Raw genomic sequence first — 16,644 nt, 5'->3', positions numbered from 1 at the left:
TTATTATAATAAAAAAAGGTCTGACATAAACACACCAAAAAAGGTGACTTGGTGCTTAAAAAAGTTAAAACCTCAAGAGTAGATGATCGAGGTGACAAATTAACCTCAACCTGATAAGGACCATATGTCATTAAAGAAATCATCCATGATATGACTTACAAGCTACATGATATGAATGTTAACACCATCCCAAGGATGTGAAATGTGAATAACTTAAAAGTCTATTACCAATAACTTGGACTAAACTAAGCTCACACCTGTATTTTGTACTTGAATATAAAAATCAAATTACATTCACCTATTAATACTTACATTCACATTGAGCTCATACCTTAATTGATCTAATAAAATCTGACCTGAAACTTAGATGGATTCTCAAGTTAATTTAATTCAAGATATTCTTAAGTGACTAGGTAAACCCTCAGGCCACTTAATTGGGCTTAATCAAATTAAATTTAGCCAAATCAAACACCAAGCTTAAACTTGTGTGAATAAAAAAAAAACTATAATAATAAAACTAAACTAAAACTTGAACAAAATGAACATAACATATATTTGATTCCTTAGAAACATGATTGGAATAAAAAAAATGGTTAGCAAATCATTCCTATTTGAGGTCACCATAAAAACCAACTTCATATATTGTATTTTTGAAACAAAAAATTTACAAAAGTTAAAAAAAAAAGAACAACTATATGTCTGTAACATCAACAACAATAGCAGTAGTAATAGCAGCCTCATCAGTAAGAGTAGCAGCAACAACTTTAACCTCTTCAGCCTTGTCCATTTTGTGCTAGGCCTCTAGAGCTGCCTTGAGTTTGGCATTGATGGCCTCATCATCATCCTCTTTTTATTCTTTTTTTTTAGGCTAACTTAGAAAGGGCCTCGATTTAATATTGTTTATATCAATATTAGAGAGATTGAGATTGAGATAAATAAATTTGAATTGTACCTTATCTTTGGCCAAATCAAAGGCACCTAAGCACATTGACTTTGAAGAATTCCACTTAGAGCTAGAGGAATTTACAGAAAGCTTTAAAGTTTTTAATAGCTTTCTTTTTAAGATCTTATTTTACTATCTCTTTAACCTTCAACTTAGACCTTAACCTTGCTATCTCGACCTGAGCATTATTAAATTTAAGCTCAGTATGCTCCCTTATAGAATTAGTCGAGGCTTTCTTAACCAAGACGACCTTTAGCTTCATTGTCAACTCATCATTCCTATTTTTTTGCTTAGCCTTTTTCTTATGGGATACATTGAGACTAGACTTTACATTGCCCAAAGCGTCTGAGCTCTTTTTGTGCTCCCTAGCTAAGACAACCACATCTTTTTTAGCTTTAAATAGGTGGGCTATAGTAAGGTAGGTAAGGTGAAAGGCTAGGTTAGTGTTGTCTGAGGGCTAAAGTGGGAGTTTCTATTGGACTGCATAGGATGAGCTTAAAATTAAGTAAAATGAAAAACAATAAAAAAAGCCAAGCTAAAGTTAAGTAGTACTTACTAAGGGAAAGGATTGCAACTTTATAGAACCTCTTTACTACGTTAAGGTTCTCAGTAGGGTCATCAGTGAGAGTATACTCTAACCTTGTGCAAATCCTCTCCAAGCTAGGCCTTAACACCTTTGCTTGGGGATTCTTCAATGTGGAAAAAGAGACCTTGACTTTTAAGTTTTTGGCAAAGAGAAGTGCTACAAAGAGCTCCCAATGAGCTGTGGACTTCATCTTTCGAACTACATGGGAGTGCTGGGTCAAGGGGTTGATGACTTTGTTCCCTCTATAAGATGGGGCCTCGAGTTGAATTTTTTTGCTTTAAGCCCTTTTGGGCTTGGGGGCATATTAGAACAAAGAGAAGTTGAAGTCTTCATTAATGGATATTTTTGTAAAATCAAACTAACAATTAGATAAAAATCAAGTTAAAATAAAATCTCACATGGTTACCTTACACCTACCCCAATACTTTATCTCATTGATTATTTCAAGAGAGGTCAACTTGTGGGCATCAATGATGAGCTCCTCTTATGGTTTACTATATTATTTTATTTTAGTATAATAGATATAGGATAGAGACAACTACTAGTGCATCTACAAAAACATTGAACCCATTTATTATCTCTCATGCCTCAACCTCGACAGTAGCATTGACCTCGTTCTCACTATTGTTATTTATTTTTTATTTTTTAAAACAAAAGAAGAACAGCTCTTAATTTTTTATAGAGCTCGGGCAATCGATGAATAATTTTTTATTAGGCCAAGCTATTACATAATAGCACCTTTTATCACTAGGTTGCTTTTTAATAAAAAAATTTTTTAAATAAAAGAAAAGTAAAAAAAATGCTTAGATGTTGACAAAGATAATAAAACCTACTATATATTGTATAGAGTGGGGAGTGAGCTGAGTGATAGTTCAATTAAAAGAATTAAAAATTGAAACAAACAAAAAATGAAGTGAAATTTTTAGATCGACCATAAATGAATCCTAATATACATAGAGTCGATATGGCTACAGTTTATTAGTGACTTGATCTGAAGAGTTCGACATTAATATGCTATACCTTTATGTAAAAAAAAGTAAGGTCGTCGTCAGAGTATAGACGTGATAAGCTAAACACATGTTAGGAAAGTATTCAAGATTAGCCTTGCCTTTTAGTTTTCTTATCACGTCTTTGGAGATCATACCGATGCCACAAAGAGTATATATAGGAACCTCGGTTAACTTATCCTGCTCCATAAAATTTCTCTCCTTACTATCACTTTCTTCAGTTAAGGTAGGCCTTTTCTCTTTTTTTTTTTTAAAACCCTTCTCATTGCCAAAATCTTTACCATTGAAAGACTCTGACTCATAAATAAGAGTAAGATTTTGAGGTTAAACCGTTACTAAAAACAATATGACCTGAGAGGAAGAAAGATATGGTGGATACCTTTGAGGAGAATAAGTAATCTTAGTAAGAACTGACCAAATGGGAATAGAAGTAACAATGAGAGCATTTATAGGTGAAAAAGCAGAAGTAGAAAAAAATTAATGAGATTAAAAATTAAAAGAGGGAATAGTTAAAGATGAAAAAATGTTAGCTATAAAAGATGGATTGACTTAAGAGATAGGAAAAAGAAATGAATTTTGAAGGTCAAAATCTATCTAAGAAAATAATTTTTTTGTGCTTATAATCCATTCTTCTCTTGCTCGAGCATTGTTCTTATTTCACTATTGTGTTTTTTTAGACATCGGGTTGAACCAGAAGGTTATCTTTTGATAATCACGACCTCTAATGAGTGGTAAAATCAAGTTCTTGTCATTCTGTTCGAGCTGACCCCTTTAGGTTCTACCTTGAAACTCCTGACCTCTCTAGAGCTAAAACTAGAAAATATAATTGAAAGTATGTAAAAAAAAAAATGGATAAAACAAACGATAAGAAAAACAATCCTAACACCAAAAAGCTTATGAGATTAAAAATTTTAGATCAGATAGAGAGCAAAGAAAGCATAAAGATGAAAGATGAAAGCCCCAACAGCCTTTTATATAATCACACTTCAGATTAGATGAACGGTATAAACTATACCATATGTCAAACTGAAGATGGAAAGATATTTTTTTATCTTTTCTTTTTAAATTTTCTTGCTCAAACTACTTTTTTCCTCATTTAATACCGTTAGACCGGTCAAAATGAATGAACCCTAGGTCAAATCGACCAGACTAAATAACTTTCCATGAAAGATGGGATGTTTGGTTCATTGTCAGAGTTCAAAAGAGAGACTTGAATCCAAATTGTTAAAATAAAACACAAGTCCTATGTTAACTAGAAGAACTCCAACACTAATCTCAGATCATCTTGAATAATTAATACCTTGACGACCTTCAAGTTAGTTATGCATTTAATCTTCAATAGCCTTTTATATAATCGCACCTTAGATCAAATGAACGGTATAAACTATACCATATGTCAAAGTGAAGATGGAAAGACATTTTTTTATCTTTTCTTTTTAAATTTTCTTGCTCAAACTATTTTTTTCCTCATTTAATATAATTAGACCGGCCAAAGCGAATGAACCCCAAGTTAAATCGACCAGACTAAATAACTTTTTAAGAAAGATCAGATGCTCGATTCATCGTTAGAGTTAAAAAAAAAGACTCGAATCCAAATTGTTGAAATAAAACATAAGTCCCATGTTAACTAGAAGAACTCCAACACTAATCTTGGATCATCCGGAATAATTAACACCTCGACGACCTTCAAGTTAGTTATGCACTTAACCTAAGAGATACACGTAAGATCAAACCCTTATAAGGTCAGACCATGACTTAAAGCTAATTGTCTCCCAATGCCAACCTCCTCTATGATGTGGGTTACGAAGAATCAAATTTCACGTTATTTTTTTTTACCTATTTACCCTACACGGAGTGTGTCAATTGCATACCCAGTAGTCTAATACTCAAACAGCTTGATGGAAAGACAAAATGCTGAGAGCATTTAGTGGTCAAAAGGGTATAGTGGTCTTTCTCAATGTTAAAAGCTTTCAGTAAACAATTAGGGGTAATTCCAACATTTGTGTTGACCTGACATGTCAGGTCAGTCTAACATACTCAATACCACATCAGCTTGGCCAAGTCCTTATTGTCCCCTAATGGTCCTCTATTGCTTATCTATAAATATAAATGTCCAGGCATTATTAAGGCAAGTCCAATATATTCCTAATTTTTTTTACTACTCTCATTCCAATCTCACTCATTCTAATAATGCATCAGAGTACAAATGTAGGGAACACTCTCTGTCTTTATCTCTCACCGTCATTCTCTTCTATCTTTCCAAGAATACAATGATATCAGAGCTCGACATAAACAATAAATATTGGGATTTTTTTTATGAAATACTATTTAGATTATAATTAAAATACATTGTTAATGTGTTTATAAAAAAATCAAACGTGATTCAAATCAAATCATTTATAATCTCTTTTCATATTCTCGTACTCCAACCAAAACCAAAAAAGCATTTTTTTCAATATTCTTTTTCAAATCTCATAGGCTATCTTTTTTTTTTCTTTTTTTTTAATTAATGAATTAAACTACAAGTTTGCAACCCTTTTAATCAAGTTTGTTCCTTGTAGAATAAATTTTTATGCCTTTATGCATGTTTCTTAAAACATAATTAGAAAGGCAAAAGAAAAAGAAAACCTTTCAACAAGGAGAGTAAGAGAAAACATAAGAGGAACTACAAATAAGAATCTATAAATAGTGATAATCCTCATGCTCATTCCATTATTTGTTGCCAATTTGTACAACATATTCATTCCAGCAAACATCATTTAAACCACCACCATCAACATTGCTGATGGCTTCATCCCTATTTTTTTTTTAAAAGCTTATGCCTTATCATTTTCTACTGCTTTTGTTCCTTTACTAACGGAGCATTGCAATTGCCAAAACCCTAGGTTATTAAAACAAAAGAAGATAATAAGCGATAGAGATTGTGTTACCATAATCATAAGTTGTAACGTATTGGGGAGCTTCATATGATGTATTCAAGTACATAGAACCTGATCAACACGTGCTTGGTTTCTAATATTTTAATTAAAATTTGTGGTTTATGAATTCACACCTAGCTTTGTTCGATTTATGTAGTTATTTTTAAACATTTTATATGGGTGTAATTGATATATTTGTGTTATAAGTTCTTTGAAGTTAATTCGAATAAAATTTGAATTTTTTTTATTATTGTTGAGTTAAGTTTAAGTTCGAAAACAAGGTAAATTTGAACATTTTAATGCCCAACTTAAATAGTGCGTGAGTTAATATTATTTTTGTATTTTAATATATTTTTTGAAGTTAATTTAGATAAAATTTGAATTTATTTCTATTATTGTTGAGTTAAGTTCGAGTTTGAAAACAAGGTAAATTTGAGCATTTTAATACCTGACTTGAACAGTGTGCAAGCTAATATTATTTTTTTATTTTAATATATTTTTGAAGTTAATTTGGATAAAATTTGAATTTATTTCAATTATTGTTGAGTTAAGTTCGAGTTCGAAAACAAGGTAAATTTGAGCATTTTAATGCTCAACTTGAATAGTGTGCAAGCTAATATTATTTTTGTATTTTAATATATTTTTTATTATTTTAATTATGAAATTACTATTATATATATAAATTCAAACCCTAATTTGAATATAAATAATTGAGTTTGAAATCAAGTATAGGAAATGAACTCATTTTTTATTCGATAAACGAGCCTAATCGAATTATTGAATAAGATCAAATAATTTGATTTTTTTATTTTAAATTGAGTTCGAGTTAAATTTCAAACAATAAATTTCAAGTTTAATTTGAGCATTTTACTATATCGACTCGACTTAATTACCTATCTAAAATATCATCTAACAAATATTAGATTCAAATATCAATACTTATAATCTTTCATACTCATATTGAATTATAAACATATTAAATATCACCTCTTAGAAATTACTTAAATATTGTGCCTTTTCTTTTTGGTTAATGTTAGGAAGATTTTAATTAATTGCACATAATGATTGAAATATTGAGTTAATTAATAAAATTTGAATGTCACCAAGAAAATAGAGAAGAAAAATTGAATGCATATGTTGTCATTGTTTTTATATATTACTTGGAAATTATATATCATGATTAGTGGTGTAAATGAACAAAATGTTTGATGAATAGTTCATGAACATATTCAGTTTTTATTCATTTATTAAATTTAACAAATAATTATGAACAATATTTTAAAATTCGTTAATTAAATAAACATATCACGAATATAATAAAATTTGTTTATATTTGATTTGTTTGTGAAAATTAATAAAGCATTTGATAAACCATTCGTGAATATTTTCGATTAATATTTATTATGTTCATTTATAAAACATAAACAATTATAAATAACATTTTATGATTCGTTAATTAAACAAACAGATAATAAACATAATCATATTTGTAATGTTCAATTCTTTTACACATGATCCAATCTAAGTTTTCATATAAACCGTGCCTAGGTACTATATAAAAGTTTCTCTTAGCTTTTCCTATTAATATATAACTAATGAAAGGAGTTGCCGATCCCAGTCATTCCATTTTTATTATCTATTAAACTTTAACTTGATGCATTGAAACAAGTAATGCTAAACTTGTATAAGCAAATTTGTTCATATAAATTTATGATCGGTTATTGTTTTAAGATATTCTAAATTAAGATGTTATAGTGATTTTGTTTTAAAGATTTTTTTATTGATCACAAATAATTTTTTTAAACTCTGTTTATTTTGTAAAAATTAATTTTCAAAAAATATTTAGAAGAAATATTAAAATTTAAATCTAAAATTTTTGTATGAATTATCGGAGTAAAATTGAGATTCATATATATATATATATATTAAATTTTTGCATATTTAAAATTCAAAAATCATTAATTTTATCTTAAAAAACGCCAAGTCTTTGTCTTTTTTTGAAAAAGAAAATGTTGTAATTAGAAATAAACTCACAATTATACTTCATTTCCCACTAGAATAAATTAACAACATAAAGCTTTTTAGTCCTTGATGTTATGAATGCTCACTATATTACATGTTTTTACTGAGTTTCCTTTGCTTCTGTCTTCTTTTCCTTCTGTTCCTCGGTCACCTTTGGGACAGCTGGTCCCTCAGTTTTTTATTCTTCTTTCTTTGGCTCTACCTTGGCTTCTTCCTTCTTTGCTTCTAGTTCTTCATTTGATTCTTCTTTCTTTGGCTCTGCTGGAGCTTGTACTTGGGGCTGCTGGGTCTCATTTGGTTCCTTCTTTCCTTCAGTCTTTTCATGCTGCAGTCCAAGCATTTACAAGAACAGATAAATTAGGCAATCAGTGCAACTACGAAAATGTGGGGTAACCTAAAAGAAAAGGTAGAATTGATAATATTACTTCAACAAGCAAAGAACCAAGAGATTGTTGTTTGGTTTCATCAACTTCATCAGCCTTGTTTTCCTCTTTCTCAACCTTGATCACTTCCTCAGTGGTGTGCCGCTCAGCCTGAACAGATTCCTCCTTGGCAGGTTCAGGAGGTGGCGCAGCCGAGGCCTCACCCCTCATTTCCTTTGGCACACTAGCGCAAGCACCCATGTTGGTTTGATCAATCTCTAAAATTAATTCCAAAAAGAAGAAGAGAACCTTAATTTCTCTCTCTCTTTATATTAACCTTAGAGAAAGGTTTGCAGAAGAAAACAAAAACAAAAAGGGAAATGAAGCTTTTTGTGATGAGAATCATTTGCCTTACAGCGGGGCTTTAAATAGGGTTTGGTTTGTTTTGCCCATATGCTTTTCAATGGTGCAGAAAGATTCAAGGGAGGCAGTGGCTAGCAATCTATATAATTTAACTTGTTTTTGTTCCTTAAATCTTTAAATAGAACTGAAATAGCTTGGCTTTTAGGATCCTTTTTTCACTTAATTTAGCCTATCTTATTATATTTATCAAACCATAATTTAAATGACATTAATTAATTTTAGACACGTATAAAAATGATATGATTTTAAATTTAAAAAGAAATGCATATGAATTTTTAAAAAATTTATTTCATATTTGTCGTATAAATATAAATTATAATATGATAATTTTTACGTCTTACATATATTTGACATAAAACAAATATGATATAAATATATCAATTGATAAGTCTAGTTTAAATTGTTACAGCTTTATGGAAAAAAAAACCTATTTTAAGCAGTTTTTGAAAAGAAATTTAAAATTATTTTTATTCATTTTTTAAGTTAAAGCAATTGCTTTTGTTCTATATCATCATATTTTCAATGAAAATAAACTAAATTTAACCATAATTAATATGAAATAAGATCACCATTTATAATTCATGAACACAAAGCAGCTTTGATAAGATTTTTTTATTTCATTTTATATTTACTTTTAGAAACAAGAATATTTGCAACAAATTTTAGTAGTCTAAACAATAATGAATTATATTTTTAAAAATTTTTAAATCTCTCTAAGAGAAAAAAGAAACTTAAAAAAAAAAATAATAGCAAAGAAGCAAGTGCATGTATCATTCATATAATTGGAATATTGCTACGTAATATTTTGTTTTAAAATTGTGATTTTTTTATTTTATTTTTTTTGTTAGAATATTTATATTGACCTGATAATATAAAATACGATATAATGATACAATACGAATATGATATAAAAAAAACACGAAAGTAACAATTTAAAATTTTTGTAATACCTATATATGAGTTTAACAAAACAAAAAAATGTATTTCATATTTCTTTTTAATATAAATTGTGACATATTTTTTTTATATAAACCATAATATTAATATATAAATTTTAATATTTTATATGATGGGAATATATGAATTATTATGTTTACATTTATATTTTGCATATTGAATAGATTACGGGTCAGTCCCGACTGGATTAAATCAAGCCCATATGAATTGTGGCCCACTATTAGGCTTTACCTTTGAGGCTTAAGCTCCATTGAGCTTGAAAGCGGGTCGGGCAGTGCTTGCCATTGTCAGCCCACTCCACAATCTCATTCATCGACGAAACCCTAAAACTCTGAAAACCACCGCTGAGCTCTGTATTAGCTAATCGTTCGACGCCTCCTCAATGCGGCAATTTCTCTTCTTCCTTCCAACTACAATTTCGAAATCCATAAATGCGACTGGCGGGTCCGTTCCACGGGCACTAAGCCCGTCGCCCTACAATTTCCCGAAGGTCTCCTATTGTATTCCCTTGTCATCTCCGATATTCTCACTTCCTGCTCTGACGTCACTTACTGCTTTGTCCTCGGCGATGTCACCTATGGCGCATACTGCGTCGACGACCTCTCTGCTACCGCTCTTGGTGTCGATTTGTTAATCCACTACGGCCACAGCTGCTTAGTCCCAATCGACTCCACTAAATTCCCTTGCTTTTACGTCTTCGTCGAGATTAAAATCAATGTCGACGGTCCCGTCAACACAATCGAGCGCAACCTAACTTCTTCCAAGTAATGCGTTATCCTTGCCGGGACGATTCAGTTTTCCTCGGCGATTAGATCAGCGAAGCCAGAGCTAGAAAAACGAGGGTTTAGGGTTTTAATCACTCAGACAAAACCGCTATCAGCTGTTGAAGCTTTAGGTTGCACCGCTCCCAAAATTGGTTCCTTTACAAACGAATCCGTGGCGGTTTTTGTGGCAGACGGAAGGTTTCATTTAGAAGCGTTTATGATTGTGAGCCCAGGGATCAAGGCTTTTCGATACGACCCTTATTTAGGGAAGTTGTTTCTGGAGGAATATGATTATAAGGGGATGAGGGAAACGCAAAGGAGAGCTATAAAGAAGGCAAAAAGAGCTAAGAATTGGGGTTTGTGTTGGGGACATTGGGGAGGCAAGGCAATTCTAGGGTTTTAGAGAGGTTAGAAGGGAAAATGAAAGTGAAGGGATTTGATTATATGGTTATTTTGATGTCTGAAATTAGTCCTACACGGATTGCTTTGTTTGAAGATGCAGTGGATGCTTGGGTTCAGATTGCTTGTCCTAGGCTTTCCATTGATTGAGGTGATGCGTTTGTAAAACCTTTGCTGACTACATTTGAGACACAGATTGCACTTGGGGAGATACCCAGGTGGTGGGAGAGAGAGGGTTGTGGTTCTTGTGGAAATGGTTGAGTTGCAGGGGATGAGAGGATTTTCATAGCGACTATCCCATGGATTATTGTGCACAGGATGGTGGGGAATGCAATTCCTCTTATGTGAAGAAGCTGGCTGGTCCTGTGAGGAGAAATATTGCTCCTGCCTCCACTAATGGTGCTGTGCTTTAGCAGGGGCAATTCAAACTCCATTCATGTGAGAACTGTTATCTATTTCATAGGAGGTTTGAACATGAGTTGCTAGTTGAATACCTCGTTTTCTTTTCATTTGTCAATTGCAAATTTGTTGATCATAGAACGTGCTATAGACAGGTAGCTTGAAGACCACTTGGGTTTGAAAGGGTCGCTGAAATTTGTTGTTGTTTCTGTTTCTTTAAGTTGTCTACAGAAAGAGAACCACAATCAAGCGTGATGGGCTTTTTTGAAAATGGTTATATATAGCTTTTGATTTGCATATATGCAAACCAGTTTAATAAACCAAAGGTTCAGAAGTCAAAGAAACTGAACTCATAGACACATGACTGAATAATGTAGACTTCAGATCATCCAATTCGAAGGCAGTTCCCGTGAAGGATAGCAGGATCAGATTCATCATACTCACCCTTGGAAACCCACATCTGCGACATTGTAAAATAAAAAAATGAGTAATGAAAGCCAATTACATCCAGTACACCTCACAAGAGCTATACTTGGAAAATTGGAAGTTCAAGCACAAAGGTTACCTGCTGGAAGGTGCTAAGAGATCCTAAATTGGATCCTCCAATCCATTCACTGTATTTTCTCTCAGAAGGTGCAACCACCTTGATCTTATGTTGCTAGGGGCAAGAGCACTGATTTCTTTGCTCATCCCCTCAGCAATACCAGGGAACATGGTTGATCCACCACTAAAAACAATGTTTCCGTACAGATCCTGATATCAACATCACACTTCATGATGGAGTTGTAAGTAGTTTCATGGATTCCAGCAGCTTCCATTCCGATCAGAGATGGCTGGAAGAGTACTTCATGGCAACGGAACCTCTCTGCTCCAATTGTGATCACTTGCCCATCAGGCAATTCATAACCCTTTTCAATAGCAGATCTACTCTTGGCAGTCTCCAGTTCTTGCTCATAATCAAGAGCGACATAAGCAAGTTTATCTTTCATGTCACCAACAATTTCTCGCTCGGCACTCGTTGTGAAAGAGTACCCTCTCTCGGTTAAGATCTTCATCGAGGAATCTGTAAGATCACGACCAGCAAGGTCCAATCGGAGAATAGCATGGAGGAGGGCATAGCCTTCATAAATTGGCACTGTGTGGCTCACACCATCACCAGAATCCAGGACAATACCTATCCAAATATATGAGAATAGAGTTAATAAGAGATGAAAGGAAAACAAACAAAACAAAATCTTCATGCCAATTTCTAGTTTGCAATATTAAATAACAAAATGGCATCAATGAACAATGCCAAGTGACTGTACAGCTAAACTTATTTCATAGTCAGTGACCCCATAATACAGCCAAAACCAGTTATCTAAGCTATAAATAGATACCTGTTGTACGACTACTGGCGTAAAGTAAAAGAACTGCCTAACTAGCAACATACATAGCAGGCACATAGAATGTTTCAAGCATATCTTCTCCCTATTAGCCCTAGGGTTGAGTGGTGCTTCCGTAAGAAGTACTGTATGTTCTTCGGAGGCAACACGAAGCTCATTGTAAAAATAAATAAAGTACAATAAGATATGGTATATAGTTTGTTGAATTTTCTAAATACAGACGGTGTAACTGAAGCAGGAGGCAACAGCCAGCAAGGTTCCCAACAGAGTATGGGAAAAGCCTGGATGTGAAGAAGGTGCCCCATGGTGATTTAAAAGGTTAATATGTGTTCTCCAAATGTTAACTTGTCCTCCCTTGTAAAATGTGAACAGCATTGCACCACCTATTCCCATTAACGTTCCAAAGACTTTTGCCTTCCCTGACATTGTTCCAAAAGATAGCTTTTCCATTCTATGATAAAAAAAATAAAAAAAAGTGATCAAGGCATTTGATAGCATATCAATTTATAATCGAAAATCAGGGGCGAGGAAAAGATGCAAACCCAACAGAAACGGCCAATATGAAGGTTGTGACTGGAATGAGATTAGTCATGGCAGCAACAATGTTGCAGATGTTAAAGCCAGGCTTTCTATATACAAATTCTGAGATAGTGATCCCCTGCAGGAAAGGACATAAGGTGTGGCTCAAACTTACTTAATTTACTTAAAATACAATACCTGTTAATTTGAGTGATAAGAAATTTGATTCTTTTTAAGTAAGGTTTTGATTTTAAATCTTGTGAATAGAAAAAACAAATTGAGAAGAGCTTACTTTTTTTATGAGATCTGACCCGATTCAATTTCGGATTAATTGAAACTTAAAGTGGTTACAGAACACTGAAAAATTCTAAAAAAAAAAAAAAAACCTTAAAATCTTGACCGCAAACTTACCCAAATAACCCACAAAGAAAAAGCTTGGAAGAGTATGGTCCAAGTCAGATTTGGCCTATCATTAATGAAAGAAAATTCAAAAAAACTATAGATCAACGATTAATATATATATATATATATATTGGGTTGTTTTTTTTTTATGAAATACTATTTAGATTACAATGAAATACATTGTTAATGTATTTATAAAAAATTAAACGTGATTCAAATCAACACATTTGTAATTTCTTTTCATATTGTGTTGCTGCAATTTTTTTTTTTAAATTACATGGGCTGTCTTTTTATTTTTTATTTTTAATTAATGAATTAAACAACAAGTCTGCAACCCTTTCAATCATGTTTCTTCCTTGTAGAATAAATTTTTGAGCCTTCATGCATGTTTCTTGAAACATAATTAGAAAGGCAAAAGAAAAGGCAAACCTTTCAACAAGGAGAGCAAGAGGAAGCATAAGAAGAACTGCAAATAAGAATCTGTAAGCAGTGATAATCCTCAAGCTCATTCCATCATGTGCTGCCAATATATACAACACATTCATTCCAGCAAACGTCATTTGAACCATCACCATCACCATCACCTTCATCACCATTTTATTTATTTATTTTTTTAAGAAGCTTCTGCCCTGTCGTTTTCTACTGCTTCTGCTCCTTTGCTGACGGAGCACTGCAGTTGCCAAAACCCTAGGTTATTAAAACAAAAGAAAATAGTAAGCGATAGAGACTGTGTTACCACAATCATAAGTTGTAACGTATTGGGGAGCTTCATATGACGTATTCAAGTACGTAGAACCTAATCAACATGTGCTCAGTTTCTAATATTTTGATTAAAATTAGTGGTTATGAATTCACGTCTTGCTTAGTTCGTTTTACGTAGTTAATTTTAAAGGTGCTATACGGGTGTAATTGATATATTTATATTATAAATGATTTGAATTTGATTAGGATAAATTTTGAATTTGTTTAGATTATTATTGAGTTAAGTTTGTATTTGAGTTATTTGACTTATCAAGTAAGATGAATTTAAAATTAATTTGAGTAATTCGTAAGCTTAACATAAATTTTATATTTTAATACATATTTTTATTATTTAATTAAGAAATTATTATTATTATTATTATTATATTCAAATCTAAGTTCGAATATAAATAATCGAGTGTGAAATCATGTATATGAGTCGAGCTCATTTTTTATTCGATAAATGAGCCTATTGGAGTAAGTTTAAATAACTTAGTTTTTATCTTAAGCTGAGTTAGAATTTGAAAATTAAAACTCAATTGAATTCGAGTTGAATTTCGAGCAATAAATTTTAGCTTTAGCTTGAATTTTTTATTATATCGACTCAACTCGACTTAATTATATCTTTAAATTATCATCCAACAAATATTAGATTTAAATACCAATATCTATAATCTCTTAGGCTCATATTGAATTATAAACATGTTAACTATCACCTCTTAAAAATTACTTAAATATTGGGCTTTTTTTTATTAATTTTACGGAGATTTTAATTAATTGCAGTTAATGATCATAATATTGAGTTAATTAATAAAATTTGAATGTCACCAAGAAAATAGAGAAGATAAATTGAATGCATATATTGTCATAGTTTTTATATATTTCTTGAAAATTATATATCATGATTAGAGGTGTAAATGAATAAAACATTTGACGAGTAGTTCGTGAACATATTCAGTTTTCATTCATTTATATTCACTTATTAAATTTAATAAATAATTATGAATAATATTTTAAGATTTGTTAATTAAATAAACATATCACGTTCATATTTAGTTTGTTTGTGAAAATTAATAAAGCATTTAATGAATCATTCGTAAACATTTTCAATTAATGTTTGTTTATTAAATATAATAAATAATTATAAATAATATTTTATAATTTGTTAATTAAATGAACAGATAATAAACATAATCATATTTGTTAATGTTCAATTCTTTTACACATCTTATTACGATCCAATCTAAGTTTTAGTATAAACTGGTGTAGGTATTATATAAAAGTTTTTCTTAGGTTTTCCTATAAATATATATATATATATATATATATATATTAATATATATAACAAATGAAAGGAGTTGTCGATCCCTGTTATTGCTTTCATTTTCTATTAAACTTTAACTTGGTGCATTGAAACAAGTAATCCTAAACTTGTAAAAGCAAATTGTTCATATAAATTTACGATCGGCTGTTGTTCTAAGATATTTTAAATTAAGATGTTATAGCGATTTTGTTTTAAAAATGTTTTATTGATCACAAATAATTTTTTTAAATTCCATTTATTTCGTGAAATTTAATTTTCAAAAAATATTTAAAAGAAATATTTATAAATATTAAAATTTAAATTTAAAATTTTTGCATGACTCATCGAGTAAAATTGAGATTCATATATATTAAATTTTTGTATATTTAAAATTAAAAAATAATTAATTTTATCTAAAAAACTCTAAGTCTTTGTCTCTTTTTGAAAAAGAAAATGTTGTAATTAGAAATAAACTCACAATTAGACTTCATTTCCCAATAGAATAAATTAACAACATAACGCTTTTTCGTCCTTGATGTTATGAATGCTCACTATATTACATATTGTTACTGAGTTTCCTTTGCTTCTGTCTTCTTTTCCTTCTGTTCCTGGCTCACCTTTGGGACAGCTGGTGCCTCAGTTTTTGGTTCTTCTTTCTATGGCTCTACCTTGGCTTCTTCCTTCTTAGTTTCTGGTTCTTCATTTGATTCTTCTGTCTTTGGCTCTGCTGGAGCTTCTACTTGGGGCTGCTGGGCCTCGTTTTGCTCCTTCTTGCCCTCAGTTTTATCAGGCTGCAGTCCATGCATTACAAGAATAGATAAATTAGACAATTAGTGCAACTACGAAAATGTAGAGTAACGTAAAGAAAAGGTAGTATTGATAATATTACTTCAACAAGCAAAGAACCAAGAGATTGTTGTTTGGTTTCATCAACTTCATCAGCCTTGTTTTCCTCTTTCTCAACCTTGATCACTTCCTCAGTGGTGTGCTGCTCAGCCTGAACAGATTCCTCCTTGGCGGGTTCAGGAGGTGGCGCAGCCGACGCCTCACCCCTCATTTCCTTTGGCACACTAGCGCAAGCACCCATGTTGGTTTGATCAATCTCTAAAATTAATTCCAAAAAGAAGGAGAGAACCTTAATTTCTCTCTTTCTCTTTATATTAACCTTAGAGAAAGGTTTGAAGAAGAAAACAAATAAAAAAAAATGGAAATGAAGCCTTTTGTGATGAGAATCATTTGCCTTATAGCGGGGCTTTAAATAGGGTTTGGTTTGTTTTTCCCATATGTTTGTCAATGGTGCAGAAAGATTCAAGGGAGGCGGTTGCTAGCAGTCTATATAATTTAACTTGTTTTGTTTCCTTAAATCTTAAAATGGAACTGGTTTTTAGGATCTTTATCACTTAATTTAGCCTATGTTATTATATTTAACAAACCATAGTTTAAATTACATTAGTTAATTTTAGACTTGTACAAAAACGATATGATTTTAATTTAGAATGAAATGTATATGAGCT

At 31.4% G+C, this 16,644-nt stretch overlaps 3 protein-coding genes and 2 pseudogenes across 4 annotated transcripts; 1 reads left to right on the top strand and 4 right to left on the bottom strand.

Annotated features, from left to right (window-relative positions):
• Nucleotides 1-7,489: 7,489 nt before the first annotated feature.
• LOC149518944 (uncharacterized) lies at nt 7,490-8,315 on the bottom strand. The gene is made up of 2 exons (XM_089761315.1): nt 7,902-8,315; nt 7,490-7,801 (listed from the first exon to the last, which is right to left on the bottom strand). Exons 1-2 carry the CDS (start codon nt 8,097-8,099, stop codon nt 7,655-7,657), a joined length of 345 nt encoding a protein of 114 aa, XP_089617441.1. The 5' UTR covers nt 8,100-8,315; the 3' UTR covers nt 7,490-7,654.
• A 711-nt stretch (nt 8,316-9,026) lies between these two features.
• Nucleotides 9,027-10,898, top strand: LOC111281713 (2-(3-amino-3-carboxypropyl)histidine synthase subunit 1 pseudogene; annotated as a pseudogene).
• LOC111282215 (actin-100-like) lies at nt 9,845-12,350 on the bottom strand (annotated as a pseudogene). The gene is made up of 3 exons (XR_016342411.1): nt 12,160-12,350; nt 11,346-11,954; nt 9,845-11,240 (listed from the first exon to the last, which is right to left on the bottom strand). The product of XR_016342411.1 is annotated as an actin-100-like (transcript).
• Nucleotides 12,351-12,682: 332 nt separating this feature from the next.
• LOC149518943 (WAT1-related protein At1g25270-like) lies at nt 12,683-13,646 on the bottom strand. Its single transcript, XM_089760422.1, has 3 exons — nt 13,516-13,646; nt 13,096-13,150; nt 12,683-12,823 (listed from the first exon to the last, which is right to left on the bottom strand). The coding sequence occupies exons 1-3, from the start codon at nt 13,644-13,646 to the stop codon at nt 12,683-12,685; spliced, it is 327 nt and encodes a 108-aa protein (XP_089616548.1).
• A 1,928-nt stretch (nt 13,647-15,574) lies between these two features.
• LOC149518942 (uncharacterized) lies at nt 15,575-16,340 on the bottom strand. The gene is made up of 2 exons (XM_089761524.1): nt 16,020-16,340; nt 15,575-15,921 (listed from the first exon to the last, which is right to left on the bottom strand). Exons 1-2 carry the CDS (start codon nt 16,215-16,217, stop codon nt 15,787-15,789), a joined length of 333 nt encoding a protein of 110 aa, XP_089617650.1. The 5' UTR covers nt 16,218-16,340; the 3' UTR covers nt 15,575-15,786.
• Between the last annotated feature and the right edge of the window lie 304 nt (nt 16,341-16,644).

This window comes from Durio zibethinus, chromosome 5 (assembly GCF_047325235.1).
Source record: "Durio zibethinus cultivar Kanyao isolate XHJ-2024 chromosome 5, ASM4732523v1, whole genome shotgun sequence".
NCBI classification, from domain to species: Eukaryota; Viridiplantae; Streptophyta; class Magnoliopsida; order Malvales; family Malvaceae; genus Durio; species Durio zibethinus.
Note: the sequence above shows the minus strand (reverse complement) of the source record. Positions and strands in the feature narration are given on the sequence as shown.